Here is a 20,686-nt window from a genome sequence, read left to right as displayed (position 1 = left end):
AAGAGTTAGACATTCTTTCTTACTGTTTTTGTAGTTTGAAAATGTAAGAAAATGAAACGTTATTCTTTAGTAATTGGCCCCCAAATTGTAGTATAGGGAAAACCTGTGACACCACTGGCAACAAGGGACAAGGAGAACACTCATATCACAAGCTTGCTCTATCATGGAGATGCATGTTACATCTCCTTGTGTACAGAGGACATGTTTTGAACTTGGGGTACTTATGAGTCTGTGGAAAAATAGAATGATTTATAACAGATCTTGGTGGTGTTTATTGGCAGTTTGACTAAAATCAGTGTAGATTTCCTTTTACAAAAATCCATTGAAGGAGAGACTATATAGCAACTAGGAAAAATAATTCAAAATGTCACATAAAGTTTGTAAAAGCAATAGAAACCAGATATATGTTTCGAATGCAATGTGCGTTCAAAGTGAAACTAACTTTACTCTCTTTAAAACAATTCAAGATTTTTAATAGCTGGAAACCCACGATCACGAGAATAGATAATTTCTAAAGTAGGCACTTTAAGTAAGCTTAAAGGTACAATTTTACATTTACTTTCTTAAGATCATCATGGACTGTGAGTATAGCACTTTTGCCTTCATGAGCCAGTTTGTATTTTTATTGAGCAAATAAATTTACTTATAATTTCTTAAACTTGAGAAAGTGATTAAATAGTGATAAAATGTAAAGAAATGTGGTCAAATGTAGAGGGGAAATAGAATTTTATTAAATTATCAGGGGGAAGGAGGAGAGAGAGGTACCAGGGATTGCTTCCTTTCTTGAAAGCAAGAACTAAGCTCAAAAAACTGTCTTGGTCTCCCTAATTTGCCATCAGCACACTGGAACAGAAGGCATGAGAGAAAGCTTGTAAGTAGACATGGCTTGCCACTAAAGGTTTGGTGACATTTGAAACAAAGATCGACCGTTTAGATTTTTGCATCACTTCCTTCAGTGGTTATTTCTCTTCCTGGATTGACAGCAGTGTTGCCCCACACCTTAAGAGGCCTGCTTTCTCTAGTTATCAGCAAATGATGAGTATACTTTGCTTGGCATGGGATGACAATCTCCAAGTGACATTTCACTGTGTTCCTCTAGTTTTGTCTGGATCCCCAAACTGAAGCTGACTGCATCAACAACATCAATGACTTCCTGAAAGGATGTGCAACCCTCCAAGTGGAAGTAAGCCTACCCCGGGTGCCTTCCCTGTTGTCATCGTTTTTTTGCTCTGCTAATCAAGATTGGTAGTAAGAGTACTTGTTTATTTTCACTGTCATTGGCCACTGAGTTAAACAGAGGTAGCAGACTGGTGGTCCCCAGTAATGGATTGCTAGTCTGTCTTTTCCAGAAACCAGTTCCAAGCAAAACAAAACAAAATAAAAACTCAAACAATAATGTCTTTTATATACAGCATCCAAGCCCTGTAAACAGGCTTCCAGTGACAGAGCTTGTGTGGGTGTGTTCTCCTACTAAGGGGAACCAAAAGTGGGCCACTGACTGTTGGAGAGGGTCACTGTAATCCTCCCAAGTTGAGAAAAGAGGAAAGGCCATTGTTACTCCTTCCCATTAACACTTTAGAACAGAGGCCTTGAAAAGCTGAGAGAACTTGGCTTTGAGGTAGAAATTGTATAGTAAATTTTGTGGCATTATTTTATATTATATGGATCCCTACAGTGTGTATAGGAAGTGTTACTGAAAGGGAGGTGATACTTCCACACGAGCATCAAGTTGCTTAACTTCTCTGTGCTTCAGTATTTTTATCTGTAAAATGGACATGCTAATAGCCAACTCATGGGATTGCTTTAAGAATCAAATAAGGCCAGGCATGATGGCTCATGCCTTTAATCCTAGGCCAAGGCAGAAGGATTGCTATAGCCCAGGAGTTCGAGACCAGCCTGGACAGTACGGTGAAATGGTGACTCTACAAAAAATACAAAAATTAGCCAGGCGTGGTGGCTTGTGCCTGTAGTCCCAGCTACTCGGGAGGCTGAGGTGGGAGGATCGCTTGAACCCAAGAGGTGGTGGAGGTTGCAGTGAGCTGTGATTGCACCACTGCACTCCAGCCTGAATGACAGAAAGAGACCTTGTCTCGAAAAAAAAAAAAGAATCAAATAAGATACTGCATAATAATTTAGGGCCAAGAGCTCCAACCTTGTAAGATCTATGAGATAATTTATGTAGAGTCCTTAGCATAGGGTCTGGGACAGAAGAAGTACTCTATATTAATAGACTAGTATTAGTCATATTATCCGTGGACAAATAGTTGTGGTTTAAGCATGGACTGTGGTGCTAAACTTTTTGGGTTCAAATCTCAGTTCTGTCTTACTAGCAGGTTTGTGACCTTGGGCATGTTACTTAACTATGACTCTAGGCCTCAGTCTTCCTACCTACAAAATGGGAATAATAGTGGCACCTAATTCATAGGACTCGTGTGACCTTTTTAAAAAATATTATTTCAATAGTTTGGGAGGAACAGGTAGGTGGTGTTTGGTTACATGGATAAGTTATTTAGTGGTGATTTTTGAGATTTTGGTGCATCCATCACTTGAGCAGTGTACACTGTACCCAATGTAGAGTCTTTTATCCCTCACCCCACTCCCACCCTTCCCCCTGAGTCCCCAGAGCCCATTACATCATTCCTATGCCTTTGCATCCTCATAGCTTAGCTCCCCCTTATAAGTGAGAACATATGATGTTTGGTTTTCCATTCCTGAGTTACTTCCCTTAGAATAATGGTCTCCACCTCCACCCAGGTTGTCGTGAATGCCATTATTTTGTTCCTTCTTATGGCTGAGTAGTATTCCATGGTGTGTGTGTGTGTGTGTGTGTGTGTGTGTGTGTGTGTATGTATACATATTATATATATGTATATTACATTTTCTTTATCCACTCTTTGGCTGATGGGCATTTAGGCTGGGTCCATAACTTTGCAATTGCAAATTGTGCTACTATAAATATGTGTGTGCAAGTGTCCTTTTCATATAGTGACTTCTTTTCCTCTGGGTAGATACTCAGTAGTAGGATTGCTGGATCAAATGGTAGTTCTACTTTTACTTCTTTAAGGAATCTCCATACTTAAGGTTTTCCATAGTGGTTGTACTAGTTTACATTCCCACCAGCAGTGTAGAAGTGTTTCCTTTTCACCACATTCATGCCAACATCTAATATATATATATATTTTTAATTGTGGCCATTTCTGCAGGAGTGAGGTGATATCTCATTGTGGTTTGATTTGCATTTCCAGTGCTTAGTGATGTTGAGCATTTTTTCATATGTTTCTTGGCCATTTGTATATGTTCTTTGAGAATTGTCTATTCATGTCCTTAGCCCACTTTTTGATGGGATTATTTGTTTTTTGTTTTTGTTTTGTTTTGTTTTTTGAGACTGAGTCTCACTCTGTTGCCCAAGCTGGAATGCAGTGGTGTGATCTTGGCTCACTGCAACCTCTACCTCCCTGGTTCCAGCGATTCTCCTGCCTCAGCCTCCTGAGTAGCTGGGAATACAGGCGCCCGCCACCATGCCTGGCTAATTTTTGTGTTGTTAGTAGAGACAGGGTTTCACTATGTTGGCCAGGCTGGTCTCAAACTCCTGACCTCAGGTGATCCGCCCGCCTGGGTCTCCCAAAGTGCTGGGATTACAGGCGTGAGCCACCGCACCCGGCCTATTTGTTTATTTTTATTTCTACTTTATTTATTTATTTATTTATTTATTTATTTATTTATTTATCTATTTATTTAGTTTTGCTGATTTGTTTGAGTTCCTTGTCGATTCTGGATATTAGACCTTTGTCAGATGCATAGTTTGGGAATATTTTCTCCCACATTGTGAGTTGTCTGTTTACTCTGCTGATTATTTATTTTGCTGTGCAGAAATTTTTTAGTTTAATTAGGTCCCATCTATTTATCTTTGTTTTTGTTGCCTTTGTTTTTGAGTTCTTGGTCATGAACTCTTTGCCAAAGCCAATACCTAGAAGAGTTTTTCCAATGTTATCTTCTAGAATTTTTATGATTTCAGGTCTTAGATTTAAGTCCTTGGTCCATCTTGAGTTGATTTTTGTAGAGAGGTGAGAGATGAGAGATGCGGTGAGAGATGAGGATCCAGGTTCATTCTCCTACATGTGGCTTGCCAAATATCCCAGCACCATTTGTTGAATAGGGTGTCCTTTCCCCACTTTATGTTTTCGTTTGCTTTGTCAAAGACCAGTTGGCTGTAAGTATTGGGCTTTATTTCTGGGTTCTCTATTCTGTGTCATTGGTTTATGTGCCTATTTTTATACCACTACATGCTATTTTGGTAACTACAGGCTTGTAGTATAGTTTGAAGTCGGGTAATGTGATGCCTCTAGATTTGTTCTTTTTGTTTAATCTTGCTTTGGCTATGTGTGTTCTTTTTGGGTTTCATATGAATTTTAGGATTGTTTTTTCTAGTTCTGTCAAGAATTATTATGGTATTTTGATGGGAATTGCATTGAATTTGTAGATTGTTTTTAGCAGTATGGTCTTTTTCACAATATTGATTCTACCCATCCATGAGCATGGGATGTGTTTCCATTTGTTTGTGTCATCTATGATTTCTTTCAGCAGTGTTTTGTAGTTTTCCTTGTAGAGATCTTTCACCTCCTGGGTTAGGTATATGCCTAAGTATATTATTTTTTTTTGCAGCTGTTGTAAAAGGGGTTGAGTTCTTGATTTGATTCTCAGCTTGGTTGCTGTTGGTGCATAGTAGTGTTACTGACATATTGATTTTGTATCCTGAACTTTACTGAATTCATTTTTCAGATCTAGGAGCTTTTTGGATGAGTCTTTAGGGTTTTCTAGGTATACAATCATATCATCAGCAAACAGTGAGAGTTTGACTTCCTCTTTACCGATTTGGATGCCCCTTATTTCTTTCTTTTGTCTGATTGCTCTGGCTAGGACTTCCAGGACTATGTTGAACAGAAATGGTGAAAGGGGGCATCCTTGTCCAGTTCCAGTTCTCAGGAAGAATGTTTTCATCTTTTCCCTGTTCAATATAATGTTGGCTGTGGGTTTGTCATAGATGGCTTTTATTACCTTAAGGTATGTCCCTTCCATGCTGATTTTGTGGAGGGTTTTAATCATAAAGGGATGCTGAATTTTGTCAAATGCTTTTTCTGCATCTATTGAGATGATCATGTGATTTTTGTTTTTAATTCTGTTTATGTGGTGTATCACATTTATTGACTTGCATGTGTTAAACCAAACCTGCATCCCTGGTATGAAACCCATTTGATCATGGTGTATTATCTTTTTGATATGGTATTGGATTCAGTTACCTAGTATTTTGTTGAGAATTTTTGCATCTATGTTCATCAGAGGTACTGGTCTGTAGTTTTCTTTTTTTGTCATGTCTGTTTCTGGTTTTGGTTTGAGGGTAATACTGGCTTCATAGAATGATTTAGGGAGGATTATCTCTCTCTGTCTTTTGGGATAGTTTTAGAAGGATTGGTACCAATTTTTCTTTGAATGTCTGATAGAATCATGTGACATTTCAATGAATTCATATATGTAAAGGCCCCAGAAGAGTGCCCGGAATGTAGTAAGTATTCTCTGCATGGTAGATATTATTATTAGCAATGCTGGTAGCTTTGCCCCAGATAAACTTTGCTTCCTTCACCATTTTTTCCTAAAGTTAGCCCTAGGACCAGGTTATATCTGTTTCAGAATATTTTATTCCATTTTCCCCTATTGCCTAATTTGCACTCTCTCTCTCAATCTCTGTTTCTTTCTCTCTCTCTATTTATGTGTGGGTCTGTGTGTGTGACTTTTGAGGTAGGTGTGATGGGTGACCACTTTATATCCCTTGTAGAATAATGTCTACTATGGAATTTTCTTTTTTTTTTCTATTATGGTCCAGACTCTTCAGGAAATTTTAAATTTTTCTTTAATAAATACTATGATATTTTCTTTTTTATTCCTTTTTTTTTTTTTTTTTTTGAGACAGAGTTTTGCTCTGTCACCCAGTCTGGAGTGCAGTGGTGTCATCTCTGCTCACTGCAACCTCTGCCTCCTGGGCTCAAGCAATTCTCATGCCTCAGCCTCTCAAGTAGCTGGGATTACAGGCATGCGCCACCACGCCCGGCTAATTTTTGTATTTTTAGTAGAGATGGAGTTTCATCATGTTGGCCAGGCTGATCTCAAGCTCCTGACCTCAAGTGATCTGCCCACCTTGGCATCCCAAAATGCTGGGATTACAGGCATGAGCCACCACGCCTGGCCAATACTATGGTATTTTTTTTTTTCAAATAAAAACATGGCGAAGTTGCCAATGATTTCTGCATTCTAAAGCTGCCAGAAGGTTTACTTAGCTTCTTTGCAGTTCTAAGAATACTGGATGATACAGAAACACCTTCCAGGTTAGGCATTGTTCAGGATTTTTCTGATAACTAATGCTTACTCCTTTAAGCACCAATGCTTAAAATATTCTTCTACTTTGGATAGAAATATTTATTGTTTAAAAAATTATGTTTATTACTTTTATTTTTTTATGGGACACTTCACAAATTTTTGTGTTATTCTCGTACAGGGGCCATATGAATATTCTCTGTATCGTTCCAATTTTAGTATATGGGCTGCTGAAGTGAGCACAAGATAGAAATATTTCTAAAATGTATGTCTTAATTTTCTCTCTTCTTAAATAAAAGGCACTGGAAACACTTTTATCTCTTTTTGGTAATTCATGCTGACCTGGGCATTATATGAATATTGTAATGAGGCAATATCTGACATCGTGGTTAAGCACATGCCTTCTCTAGTTTGGCAGACCTAGATTAGAATCTTGGCTTGGTCAATTACTGGCTGCATAACTCTTGGACAGTTACTTGACCTCTCTATGCTCCTTTTTCCTCATCTGTATAATGGAGACATTAATAGTATCTGCTGTATATGATTGTTTTAAGGATCAAATGAGATAATACATCCAAGGCACTTAATATAGCACTGCACATAAGGCATACACAATAGCTGTTTTCTGTGGTGTTATTACTCGGTAATGTTCTCTGCATTGTTGTGTGCAAAATTATTCTTGTAAGGTATATATAGGAGCCATATTGAGGCACTCCTAGAACCCAGAAAGAAGACTAATAAAATCAATACATAAGGAATGAGACCGAAAGCTGAGCTGGGGAGCACGAAGCAGCCAAGGAGACTCATCATCTTGTCTGAAGCTTCCAGGTAGCTGGAAGACAGACCTAAACATAAATATTTGCAAATGTCCCTGGATAGAGTCTCTCTCGGGCCCAAAGTGCCTGGCACAGTGCCTGGCATAGGACATACCTAATAGATTTTTGTTGACCCTATAAAACTGTAGATGTACAAAAAGCAAGAAGAGCAGGTCTTGACTGTTGCTTAGAACACAATATTATTTATCTAAAGAAAGCATACCGGCTTGAAATTGTCAGCTTGGAAATGCAGAAAAATGGAGCCGCAGATGCAGCACCGTACCGACAAATTGAGTACTGGGCTCTGGGGCATGGTGACGACATTAAAAAAGCTGTTGCCTTCTGGTCCTCTGGGTGGCCAGTCAGCTTCTCCAAGTAACCCCCATCTGTGTGTTCTCATATGGCTACAATGTCTTAGGGTCTTTAGAGGATCACACATTTAGTAACTGATCAGGAAAGTCTGCTGAGACATCTGGGAACAAAGTGCTCTCGGAAGCACCCCACCACCTTCTTGATAGTGTCCTTTGTAACACCATTTTTTTTGTTGTTGTTGTCTGTTTGTTTGAGACGGAGTCTTGCTCTGTCGCCCAGGCTGGAGTGCAGTGGCACAATCTTGGCTCACGGCAACTTTGGCCTCTTGGGTTCAAGTGATTCTCATGCCTCAGCCTCCCAAGTAGCTGGGATTACAGGTGCCTGCCACTATGCCTGGCTAATTTTTGTATTTTTAAGTAGAGACGGGGTTTTGCCATATTGTCCAGCCTCTCCTGGCCTCAAGTGATCCACCTGCCTCAGCCTCCCAAAAGGCTGGGATTACAGGCGTAAGCCACTGTGCCTGGCCCACAAAAATTTATTAATTAGACATTTTTGTTTTTTACTTTCAATTTTTGTGGGTACATAGCAGGTGTATATATTTGTGGGGTACATGAAATGTTGTGATACAGGCATGCAATGTGTAATAATCCCATCATGGAGAGTGGGGTATCCATACCCTCAAGCATTTATCCTTTGTGTTACAAACAATTCAATTACACTCTTTAAGTTATTTTAATAAGTACAATTATTATTGACTATAGTCACCCTGTTGTGCTATCAAATGGGCCTTATTCATTCTTTCAATTTTTTTTGTACCCATTAACCATTCCTACCTCCTTCCCCAATATACTTCTCAGCCTCTGGTAACCTGTCTTCTACTCTCTATGCCCATTAGTTCAATTGTTTTTATTTTTAGATCCCACAAATAAGTGAGGACATGTGATGTTTGTCTTTCTGTACCTGGCTTATTTCACTTAACATAATGATCTCTAGTTCCATCCATGTTGTTGCAAATGACTGATTCTCATTCTTCTTTATGGCTGAATAGTACTCCATTGTGTATACATACCACATTTTCTTTATCCATTCATTTGTTGGTGGACAGTTAGGTTGCTTCCAAATCTTAGCTATTTGTGAACAGTACTGCAACAAACATAGGAGCGCTGTTATCTCTTCCATATACTGATTTCCTTTCTTTTGGGTAACATACCCAGCAGTGGGATTGCTGGATCATATGGTAGCTCAATTTTCAGTTTTTCGAGGCACCTCCAAACTGTCCATAATGGTTGTACTAATTTACGTTCCCACCAGCAGTGTATGAGGGTTCCCTTTTCTCCACATCCTCTCCAGCATTTGTTATTGCCTGTCCAAAAGTTTTTAATTTTGATGAAGTCAAATTCATCTCTTTTGTTGTTTGTGCTTTTGGTGTCATATCTAAGAAACTCTTTCATAATCAAATGTCTTGAAGAATTTTTTTCCTGTTTTCTTCTAAGAATAATATAGTTTTACTTCTTACATTAAGGTCTTTGATCTATTTTGAGTTAATTTTTGTATATGGTAGGAGGTACGGGTCCAAATTCATTCTTTTGCATATGCACATCCAGTTGTTTCAGTACCATTTGTTGAAAAGACAACATTAACCAATTCCTCCATTGAACTGATTAATGTAGCTACGTAGTAAGTTTTAAAAGCGGGTCCTTCAACTTTGTTCTTCATTTTCAAAATCACTTTGGCCATTCTGGATCCCTCGCATGTCCATATGAATTTTAGGGTCAGCTTGTCAATTTCTGCAAAAAAGGCCAGCTGAGATTTTGATAGTGATTGTGTTCAATCTATAGATTGCTTTGGAGAGTGTTGCCATCTTAATAATATTAAATGTTTGAATCCATGAACATGGGATGTATTTCCACTTATTTGTCTTATGGGATGTATTTCCACTTATTTGTCTTTAGTTTCATTCAGCAATATTATGTACTTTTCAGTGTACATGTCTTATACCTGCTTGGTTCAATTTATTCCAAAGGATTTTATTATTTTTGGTGTTATCAAAAAATAGGATTGTTTTCTTGATTTGGTATTTAAATTGTTCACTGCAAGTGTATAGAAATATAATTATTTTTTTGAGACAAGGTCTTACTCTGTTGCCCAGGCTGGAGTGCAGTGGTGTGATTACAGCTCACTGCAGTCTCAAACTCCTGGGCTCAGGTGATTGTCCTACCTCAGCCACCTGAGTAGCTGTGACCACAGGTGTGGAGCACCATGCTTGGCTAATTTTTGTATTTTTTATAGATACAGGGTTTCACAATGTAGCCCAGGCTGGTCTCGAGCTCCTGAGCTCAAGTGATCCACCTGTCTTTGGCCTCCCAAAGTGCTGGGATTACAGGTGTGAGCCACGGTGCCTGCCCTATTGATTTTTTAATATTCATCTTGTATTCTTCACTTCCAAGAACTTATTCATTAGTTTGAATAGTTTTTTAGTGGATTCCCATATGGTTTTCTTATACAAGAGTATGCCATTGGTGAATAGAGATAGTTTTACTTCTTCCTTTACAATCTGGATGCCTTTTATTTCATTTTCTTCCCTAATTTTTCTGGCTGGAACCTCTGGTATAATGTTTAATAGAAGTGATGAGAGCAGACAGTCTTTCACCATTGAGTACGATGTTAGATGTGGGTTTTTGGTAAATAGCCTTTATCAGATTGAGGTTTCTTTATATTCTGAGTTTGTTATAAGTGTTTTGTTTTGTTTTTTATCATGAAAAGAGTTGGATTTTGTCAAATGCTTTTTCTACGTCTGTTAAAATGATCACTGGTTTTTGTTTGTTATATTTGTATGCTGTATTACATCAATTGATTTTCATATATTAAATCAATCTTGCATTCCTGGGATAAAACCCAGTAGATCATGTTATATATGCACATAGAAATTTGTGCACATCAGTGATTATTCTTGAAGGATCTTTCTTCATAGAAATGGGATTACTGTGTAAAATTATGATAGATAATGTCAAATTGCCCTTCAAAAATGTTATACCAAGTTACACTCTCAGCAATAGTGTACACAGTGTCTTCTTCCTGTCCCTGGCAACACTGGATATTATTTGTCTTTAATGTTTGCTAAACTGATGGATGAAAATGGCATTTCATTTATTGCTGTAATTTGTATCTCATGATTACTAATAAGTTTGGACATCCTCTTATCCCTTTATAGTCTATTTGTATTTCCTTTTTGTGAACCAAATATATCTTTCTTACTTTCTTACAGAATGGAGAAGGCAGGGAAAATACTCAGGTCCCAAGTGAAGTTTCCAGAATATATGGAAGAATCCTCCTGTCTAGGTAGAGGGTCACTGATGTCTTTCAACAACACAAGTTCTAGCAATGGCAGTTTTATTTTTGTGTTGCCCCTGAAGTTGGTGAGAGTTGGGGACACCTACAATTCTTCCGATCAGTCAAGAATGGCCTGGGTAGTACCTCTTTGATTGCATTGTCCTGGCTACAACTACATGACCGACTGGTCTCTGAAAGCTCTAAACCTATGGTTTTCCTGTTAGCCAACCCTTTCCTCTGCCTTATCCCCAGAAGGTAATCTGCCTTTGTCCTCTTCCACCATTACTACCAACCCATTGCCAGGGACACCCTACCATCTCCTATTCTGCTCCTGAGCCAAGTTTATTATTTATTTATTTATTTTTATTTATTTTTGAGATGGAGTCTCGCTCTGTCACCCAGCTGGAGTGCAGTGGCGTGATCTAGGCTCACTGTAGCCTCCACCTCCCGGGTTAAAGTGATTCTTGTGCCTCAGCCTCCCAAGTAGCTGGGATTACAGGTGCCCGCCATCATGCCCAGCAAATTTTTGTATTTTTAGTAGAGACAGGGTTTCGCCCTGTTGGCCAGGCTGGTCTCGAATTCCTGACCTCGAGTGATCCACCTGCATCTGCCTCCCAAAGTGCTGGGATTATAGGCATGAGCCACCGCACCCAGCCCCAAGTTTATTTTTTTTTAAAGATATTTTATTCTGGAAGGATTTCACTGAATGTATATGAGATTCAATTAGTACTTATTTCACTTTCTTTCTTCCTCCTTCCCTCTCTTCCTCCTCTCTTTCCCCCTCTCTTACTCTCTCTCCCTCTCTTTCTCCCCCTCTCTCTTTCTTTCTTTCCAGTACCAGCTGGTAGCAGTATGTTTTTTTCTCTGCCCCCACCCCCTCATTCCCTCCTGTCTCCCTGAGTCACTCCATCTGCCTTGTCACCGGAACAGCAGGGGTGCCCTCCCCAAAGTGAGGCTTGTGGGATGGACGATTTGCCATTTCCCAGGGGCTGCTCTGCAGGGAAGCAGTTCTGAAAGTAAGGCAGCTCTACTAATGATCATGAGTCAAGACTAAGTATCTAGCAGCGCGGTGCCTCCTGGGAGGAGTTAGGCACAAGGCCCGGCCTAACCACTACAATTACCAGTAGTTTTAACGGGTATCAGCAGATCTTGCTTCAAGCCCTGACCCTGCCACTTGTGTGAAGTCAGGGTCTCCTTTTCCAGGCCTCAGTTGAGTCATCTGTAAAATGAGGAGACTAGAGTAGGGGTTGGGTAATGTCTAATGGTTGTAATGTCTGTTTTTAACTGGCCCATTTCCATCAGTTTCCGCTAGGCAAAGCTTTGCATATTTAGCTGCTCAGTTGGAACTAGTAGGAAGACCAAAGAGGATTTTGGCAAGTTCTTTTCTTCTGTTGTGCAAATCTGACATGCTTAATGGAATTTCCAAGAGTTACATTAAATGTCACCCATGAGTCTGGCCATCCTAATGTTTTACAGATTGCATCGTATTTCTGTAAAAATTAGACATTGAATAAGATTTTAAATATTTCCCATCTATCATGAACATTTTCGTTCTCTCTCAAAGAGACTATTTGATTTGGGGCCTGTTATCAGAGAGGCCGGAAAGGGCATCTAGGATAGTTGGAGGAAGGGTGGTATGTGAAGGGCCTCTGGAGAGCCAACGCTTCTCGGGTGTCTCAGCGGCTCACCATAGAGTTTGGGGGTTCTGAGTTGCATCTGGGGGTGAGGGAGGAAGCAGGCCACCAGAAAGGGCTAGTCCATGAGTCCGGGAATCCCGCCCGAAGCTCTGGCAGTGACCCGCAACATGCCAGGCACCGGCAGCCCTCGGGTAGGGGCTGAAGCGGGCGGCAGCAGCATGCGCAGTGTGGCCGCCGCGGGTACACCGCGGCTTTTGCTGCTGCCACAGCTACCAGGGCTGCTGCTGCTGCTGCTGCTGCTGCTGCTCTGCCTGCGCCGCTGTCACTTCCAGTTCCTACTTCTGCGATCCAGGTCCGGGTCACTGCTTACCCGCTGCTGGCCCAGTGCCTCCAGGCCGCTTTCCCTCCGCTGCTCGGCTCCGGCTGCGGGCAGGAGGGGACCGGCGCGGGTAGCTGAGCGTGGTCTGGAGAAGCTTCGCGGGCTGGCTCCCCCGGCAGTCGCTCCCCTCCACTCGCCACCCCGCGCACCCTCGCCCGGCTCGCAGCCAGCGCACCCAGCGGGGCGCGCCTCCGGCACCCCCAGTTCGGCCCCGCGATCCTCCGCCCGCCGAGCGGCACGGCTATGGCAACAAGAACTTGAGGACAAGACTCTGACTTCCCTTTAGATTAAAAAACAATCCCTGGGCTGGAGAGGTTGCGGGCGCGGCACAGAGTTTGGAGACGGGCGCCCCCTCCTCGCCCGCGTCCAGGCGCAAAGTTGCAGCCGCCCCTCCCCGCTGGGGCGAGCCTAGCCCAGCTCTCCAGTTTCGCCCTGGTGGCCGCCGCGCTCAGGGCAGGGTCCCAGCTCCGGCTGGGTTGATCTGTTCCCGCAGCCTTGGCACAGGCTTGCCCGCCCGCTCGCCGGCCCCGTGACTCGGGAGGGCGAACGGCTTCCAGGAGGCGGCGGCGGCGCGGCTGGAGTGAGGGAGCAGCCGGAGGACAGGCGGGCAGCGGCCGAGCCAGGTGACCTGCCTGGGGGCAAAAGGGTCAGGGGAAGGGGAGCGCGCGAGGGCCCGGGGGTGGGTGCCGAAGGACCCCCTTTGGAGAGGAACCGCCCTTCTTCCCCACTGCCGTGGCTCGCAGCCCCAGCTGCGGGGTCCGTTCTCTGCCAGGGCCTCACAGTTCGCTGAGATCCAGGGTGCCGGGAAGGGGGAGATGAGGGCCAAGGACGCAGAGCGAGGACGCGCCAAACTTAGGGGCGAGTTGTCCAGCTCTGGCCGCAAGGTTTGCATCCGACTGGATTCTTTCCTTCCCCCAGAACCAGAGCAGGAGTCAACAGTACCATTTTTAATACTAATGTGATGCCCTCCCAACCCCGAGCATCCATACATTTGGAGATGTTTTCTGCGTTAAGTACAGAGATCTGTCGCAGGAATGGTTTGTAGATGGAAAAGACCTGTATTCTACAAGGTGTTCCAAAGTGCCTGTAGTTAATTACAAGTTTTCATTTTCCAGTCATTTAGGAACCCAACAGGTATTTGAGCTATTTCGTTTCTTAGCTCTGCAGCGGAGAGCCCTCAAGTTTATCTCTGCCTCTTCAAAGGTCTTATATTTTCATTTTTGATTTGTTATTGTTTTTGGATAGAGGGGTAACTCACATGATATTTTTCCCTTTTCTTAATGTGTAGTGGGAGTAAAAATACAGTAAATGAATATATTTTCCTCTGCAATTATGTATATTTTGGTCAATAAAAACTTCGCATAACCCCCCCCCAAAAAAACCTCACAAAATAGGATAAATTTCAGTTTATGCTCTGTAAAGTATTAATAATTTTAAAGGCAAGATTCAAAGGTTCAAACTGTTTTTTTTTAAACTTATATTTGCCTGGAAAACTCATAGTGTCCTTGGACTTCCTATCTTAATTTTGACATTGACCATGGTAAGAGGATCTCTGATGACATCATTTGCTCCAGCCACAGTCTGGAATTCTGTGACTGAGAGCACCTCTCTCCAAAACGTAAGGCCTGGGCCTGCCCTTGTGCTTCAGCTGAGGCATTTCCAAGGATTTCTCTTCAGCAAAGTATTATGCTACATGCCAGGCAATGCTGCAGTCCCTTCTTACATAATAAGCCAGCTTCAGGCCGGTGTACGCTTTGGGTGTGCTTAGAGCAGTTAAAACAAGGGAGTGTTCTGTCTTAGTCTGGGTGTCGTGCAGATGATTGGAGTTTTGAACAAAGTAAATTTCCAGCTACTATTCTCATATTGCATTTCTTTGGTGCTTAATTTTTTGAATGCCTTCTAGTTATCTGAAATTCCCCGTGCCCTTGTAAAGGATGTAGGAGAGATGGCATTACTTTCACTTGACAAAGAAACAGAAAAGTTTAGTTAATCGAAGTCATACAGCTTATCACTGGTAGGATCAAAACTCTAACCTGGATCTCCTGCTTTCAGCCTAGGTTTTTTCTTTGTTCGTTTGTTTTTACTAAAATGTGACATTTTATACAAAAGTGTTTTATTTGGCACATTTTATGGATGGTATGTCTTCCAAGCTACTAATTTTTTCTATTCTTTTTGCCTACTCACATCTCAGCCTTGTCTTTGCTTGTGCAGGGCTGGTGCTGTTCTTAGGGGTAAGGACAGGAGGAGAGTTTTTCAAAGGATGGTCTGTGGTTTCTATTTACCTACAGTCTGCCTCTTCTCTACTCACATTCAGGGAGAGCAGGTGCTGAATAGAGTGAGTAGCCAGGGCCCAGAAATTTCTGATATTCATTTGACATCATTAGTCCAAGTATAACATTACTTCAATCTTTACAAAGAAACTCATTCAGGAGAGGAAATTGAAGAGTATGAGTTTTGTTCTTTTATAGCAATCTGTTTATCACTGTGCTTAGGACCGTAGATGCAAAGGAGGAAAAGGAGTTGAGTATCTACCATTTCTCAGGCACCTCCTATGTTCCAGGCACTATGCTAGGTGCTTTAAATCTATTATCATATTTAGCCCTTGCAACACTCCTGGGAGGTAGGTGGCATTGTACTCATTATACCCTGGTGGAAACCAAGGTTTGGAGATGATCCAGACTGATGCCTCACACTGCCAGTGCAAAGAAGAACCGGAATGTAATCACTGATGTACCTGACTCCAGAACTCATTCCCTTTGCCTTGTGCTAGGCTGCTGTTGCCCCCAAAGCTATTGATAAACACAGGAACACCTAGCTCCTTTGTTTTCAGACATGGCTGTACATTGGAGTCACTTGGGATACTTTTTAAAAATACAAATTTTGGGGTCTTATAACCCAGAGATTTTGAGTTAATTGGTCCGCAATGAGGCCCAGCCACTGGTATTCCTTTTTTAAAAAAATGCTTAAATCAACTTTATATTTACATTCGGGAAATTGCACAAATCCTAAGTATATAGTTTGGTGAATCTTCGCAAACTGACACACTCATACAGTCTGCACCTTTATTAAGAAACAGAACAGGATTGGTGCCCAGAAGCTATCCTCGTGCCCCTTCCCAGTCACTATGCCTCACCAAGGGGCACTACTATCATGACTATCCACCACTATCGTAGTAGATACCCTGCCTTCCCACCTGTTTTGGTACTCTATATGAGCGGACTTATACAGTATGTACTTGTTTGTATGAGGTTTCTTTCACTCAGCATAATATTTGTACAAGTCACCCGTGTTGTTGCAGGTAGTAGTGGTTCACTTTTTTTCTTGCTGTATAATATTTCATTGTATGGATATACCATGTTTTGTTTTTCTATTCACTTGTTGATGGACATCTACATTGTTTCCAGTTTTTGTTTGCTGTGAACAATGCTGCTATGAAGATCCTCGTGAGTGTCTCCTGGAGAATATATACACCCATTTCTGTTGGGTTTATGCATTACAGTGTCAGTGCTACGTCATAGGGTCTGCATGTGTTCAGCTTTAGTAGGTACTGTCCAGCCATTTCCCAAATCAGACAAGCCTTGTGATTTTTTTTTTTTGAAAGCTCTGCAAGTGATTCTAATGTGTATCCAGAGTTGAGAACCATTTCCCTGGTTTATCCAGCGTTCAGCAACCTAGTGACCTCAACTGTCTGCCACTAAGCTGAGAACCATACAGAAGGAGATACCAACTTTCTTCTCAGCCTGGAATCTTCTGGACAGTCTTCTCAGCAAAATTGGGCAGCTTACACTTATTTTCCCATAATCCCTTGTGCCAAGCTACCTTTATACTGCTCGTCCACCCTTGCTTTGTTTTTTTTTGTGAACACATCTGCTAGTCTCAGAACTTTTCAAAGGTAGGAACTGGAGCCTGATCTTCTTTATTTTATTTCTTTATTTATTTTGAGACAGAGTCTCGCTCTGTTGCCTAGGCTGGAGTGCAGTGGTGCGATCTCTGCTCACTGCAACCTCTGCCTCCTAGGTACAAGCGATTCTCTTGCCTCAGCTTCCTGAGTAGCTGGGATTACAGGCACATACCACCACGCCTGGCTAATTTTTGTATTTTTCATAGAGATGGGGTTTCACCATATTGGCCAGGCTGGTCTTGAACTCCTGACCTCAAGTGATCCACCTGACTTGGCCTCCCAAACTGCTAGGATTACAGGCGTAAGCCACCGTGCCCGGCCGTGATCATCTTTATAACCCTAGCACCCAGTACAGGACATGGCACAGAGCAAGTGCTTAGGAAGGGTTTGTTAGATGAAAGATTGATAGAATGACTGAGTACTCAGAGAAGATCTGGGCTGCAAAGGAGACATCCCATCTTTGCGCTAAGAATTATGTACTTTATTCATAGGACACTGCCTCAGGCCCTCGCTCAAAGCCTAATTGCTTTTACTTATCTCAGCATGTTAGCATTATGGGTAATCTGGTTGCTCACCCTGAAACTGATTAGAAATAGCAGATTAAATGAGATGAGGTAAGGTATGTGAAAGCACATTGTAAACTGGAAAATAGCATCTAAATAGAAAGTTGTGATAAAGGGAAATGAGGGGCTGCCCTAGATTAGATACACTGGCAATGGCAGAAACTCTATATATCTATGTACAACGTGGAATAACTGAAATCAACAGCATGTCAGCAAAGGAGACAGAAAAACTATAAAAAGCAGACCCCCAAACACATAACTCTCTGGGGACTTTTGATGTGGTGTCAGGCATGCTGTGTGGTCTAGTCGCTAGAATATGTTCCTTTTCCTGCCTTGGTCTGGGTTTGATTCCTGGTTAGGGCAGCCTTTTTTTTCTTGAGAAGTTGTATACCAGTGCAGGGACTATGAGCTTGAGCTTTGGACATGGACTGACCTGGTTGGCCACTTATTAGGTATATGCTAACCTCCTAGGAGGTAGTAGTAATACCACTTATTAAGTATATGCTTCTGGCTGGGCACAGTGGTTCACGCCTATAATCCTAGCACTTTGGGAGGCTGAGGCAGGCGGATCACTTGAGGTCAGGAGTTCAAGACCAGCCTGACCAACATGATGAAACCCCATCTCTACTAAAAATACAAAAATTAGCCAGGCATCGTGGCACAAGCCTGTAATTGCTGCTACTTGGGAAGCTGAGGCAGGAGAATCGCTTGAACCTGGGAGGTGGAGGTTGCAGTGAGCCAAGATTGTGCCACTGCACTGGAGCCTGGATGACAGAGAGAGACTCTGGTTAAAAAAAAAAAAAGTAGATGCCTCTTCCTAGGGTTAAATGAAAGAAAGCAAGTAAAGCACTTAGCACCGTCCTTGGCACTGAGTGAACTCTCAATAAAAGCTAGTTCCTAATTGGAATTTTAATATATCCCAGTAGATCAGTGTTCTGGGATATATTAGATAAAAAACATTGCATTATTTTTTAAAAAGTTCACTTAGTTCAGTTATGGTAAGCTAACTCTGTTTAAGAAGTGAGTCATTGATTTTTAGAAAGATTTCCTTTTGAAAATTTAACATTTAAAAAAATTGGAAGGGCAGGCTGGCAAGGTGGCATACGCCTGTAATCCCAGCACTTTGGGAGGCCGAGGCGGGAGGATCACCTGAGGTCAGGAGTTCAAGACCAGCCTGGCCAACATGGTGAAACCCCATCTCCACAAAAGTACCAAAATTAGCTGAGCATGATGGCGGGTGCCTGTAATCCCAGCTACTCAGGAGGCTGAGGTGGGAGAATCGCTTGAACCCGGGAGGCGGAGGTTGCAGTGAGCTGAGATGCTGAGATCATGCCATTGCACTCCAGCCTAGGCGACAAGAGCGAAACTCCGTTTCAAAAAAAAAAGAAAAAAAATGGAAGGGTAAACTGTGGGCTTTCCAAGGGTTCTGAGGTTTTACTAGTTACATTTGCAATTGAGACAGGGCTAAAACTTGAAATAGGAAAAAAAAAATCCAGCCATTTTCTCTCTCAGTTCTATGCTCTATTCGGCAGAGACCACTTGTTTTTGGCAAAATGTTTTTAAAAATAAAGTCAAAGGTAAAATCCTCACATATTTTCTAATACTTAACACATCTCTAGAAGGCAAAACAAAGTTGAATATTTCTGGGCGTCTTAGATGAAAAGTGATGTCATACTTGGCCTCTGTTCTCCATGCTTAACAGCAGAAATTAATCCTTCAACATTATTAGCATCTTTCACTCACTATTAAAGTGCTTTCGTTTCTGAGTTTGTCTCTGTGCTTTTCATCATAGAAAATAATTCAAATTTAGATTACAGTGTGTTGAAATATGTTTAAAATAATTTAGATATTATATTTAATTGGTTTTTTATATTTTATTTGGAAGGCTACATAAAGACAGTTTAAATTTCCGTGATATTGCAGCCCAGTGATATCCATGGAACAGAGATTGGAACTTTTAACTACAGTTTCAGACAATATATATGCAATCTGAAGAGTTTTAGGAACTCCTTGTAAGAGTTCTTGTTCTTTCCCTAGCTTATTGTCTTGCTGTTGTTCTCAATGCTTAGCATGGTCAATTTTTAACTGCTGAAAACAATTTGTGTATGGTTTCCTTTATAACAGCTCAGGACTAGAAATATATTTGGGGATCCAGTTGTAAAGAGGAACTGGAGAAGACAAAGCAACTGAATTCTTCAGAGACTATGAATTATTCAGTTGTTAACCACAGTAACTTCTTGAGCTACCATTTTGTGTTCTAATAATAGAAACAGTTTGGATGGATTCCTCTGGGTATTGAAAAATCAGATCTTTTCATTCTTTTCTAGTCTATGCATAAACTAGAAGAATGTGAGAAAAGACTATTTTCAGTTGCTCATGTTTACCTGGATGAACTAGTTTAATTTTTGTCTTTTAAAACAGACATATTTATTTTAAAATTAAAATAGCTTGAAATTTTAAAATACACCCCAAAGCAAGATGATCGTTTAAGTTAAGTTAAACAATACAATGAATGGTCTTTTATTTTTGGTGATGATTGCCAAAAACCTCTTGCCTTCAGGAAATAAGCAATAAACCTGATGAATTTGGCATAGTTGAGGGGGAAAATAAAAATCAATGGCTTCTATTTAAAAAACACAGTATGTAATATCTAAAAAAGAAAGGCATTGTTTCTGAATTGGGGTGAATGTACCAAACATATACCAAAAGGAAGGCATTTTGTTAGAAAATTTGATTAATTATTAGAATCTTCCTGACTGGAGATGTAAATTATCTTGTTTTAAATCTAACTCACTCTAATTTGGTTTTAATGTTGACTGTAATCCAGGCTGTTTCTGGGGACAACAGAACACAATATACCTCTTTATTCAAACCACACAATCTTGGCCAGCTATTCCCTACTCCAGCCCCATTCTAACTTGGTCTTATTGTTATCATTGAGGTGGCCCTCAAGGATCAGTCTGAGAGGTGATGTGATGTTGCCAGCACAGCATAAGGTATGCAGAGCGATTGGTGATGACATTTGGGGTTAGTACCAAGAGGAAATGCAGAGTTGGTCCTTTGAATTGCAAATGAGGAAGTGTGAAGGCACTTGCCAGTTTCTTAGGGCCCTCCCTTTACCAGTTTTTTAGAGGGGGTTGTTTATGTCCACTTAGTCCAGAAGCTACTCTGTATCTGCATTTCAACATGGGCAATGGCACTTCCTCTGCTGTCAGCTGGAAGAAAGACCTATGACACTAGATGTCTGTCCGATTAGCTCCAGGCTTTGTCATACCCTGGCAAACTGGGCCTTATCACACAAAGAGATGTATGGGCTTAGAGATGTGGATCATCCAAAACAGCATGTAGTCACGTATCATTTCTATTGGACTTCTGGCAGAAGA

At 41.4% G+C, this 20,686-nt stretch overlaps 1 protein-coding gene and 1 non-coding gene across 13 annotated transcripts in view; one reads left to right on the top strand and one right to left on the bottom strand.

Moving 5' to 3' along the window:
• The window catches only part of ARHGEF6 (Rac/Cdc42 guanine nucleotide exchange factor 6), a 116,211-nt gene that overhangs the window by 1,073 nt on the left and 94,452 nt on the right, over positions 1–20,686 (top strand). For 9 of the 12 annotated variants that reach the window (XM_016944275.3, XM_016944277.3, XM_054676526.2 and 6 more), the window contains exon 2: positions 1,100–1,183. In XM_016944275.3, coding sequence (XP_016799764.2) covers positions 1,100–1,183 — 84 coding nt within the window. Of the gene's footprint in view, positions 1–1,099; positions 1,184–12,716; positions 13,463–20,686 lie in introns of those variants that run through there. The other 3 variants (XM_063804792.1, XM_063804794.1, XM_063804793.1) reach the window with 2 other exon arrangements.
• On the bottom strand, positions 6,503–6,609 carry LOC112207166 (U6 spliceosomal RNA). Its single transcript, XR_002941629.1, has one exon. It is a non-coding gene; the product is annotated as a U6 spliceosomal RNA (small nuclear RNA).

Source organism: Pan troglodytes, chromosome X (assembly GCF_028858775.2).
Source record: "Pan troglodytes isolate AG18354 chromosome X, NHGRI_mPanTro3-v2.0_pri, whole genome shotgun sequence".
NCBI classification, from domain to species: Eukaryota; Metazoa; Chordata; class Mammalia; order Primates; family Hominidae; genus Pan; species Pan troglodytes.
The sequence above is the reverse complement of the archived record's forward strand: the minus strand, read 5'-3'. Positions and strand labels throughout refer to the sequence as shown.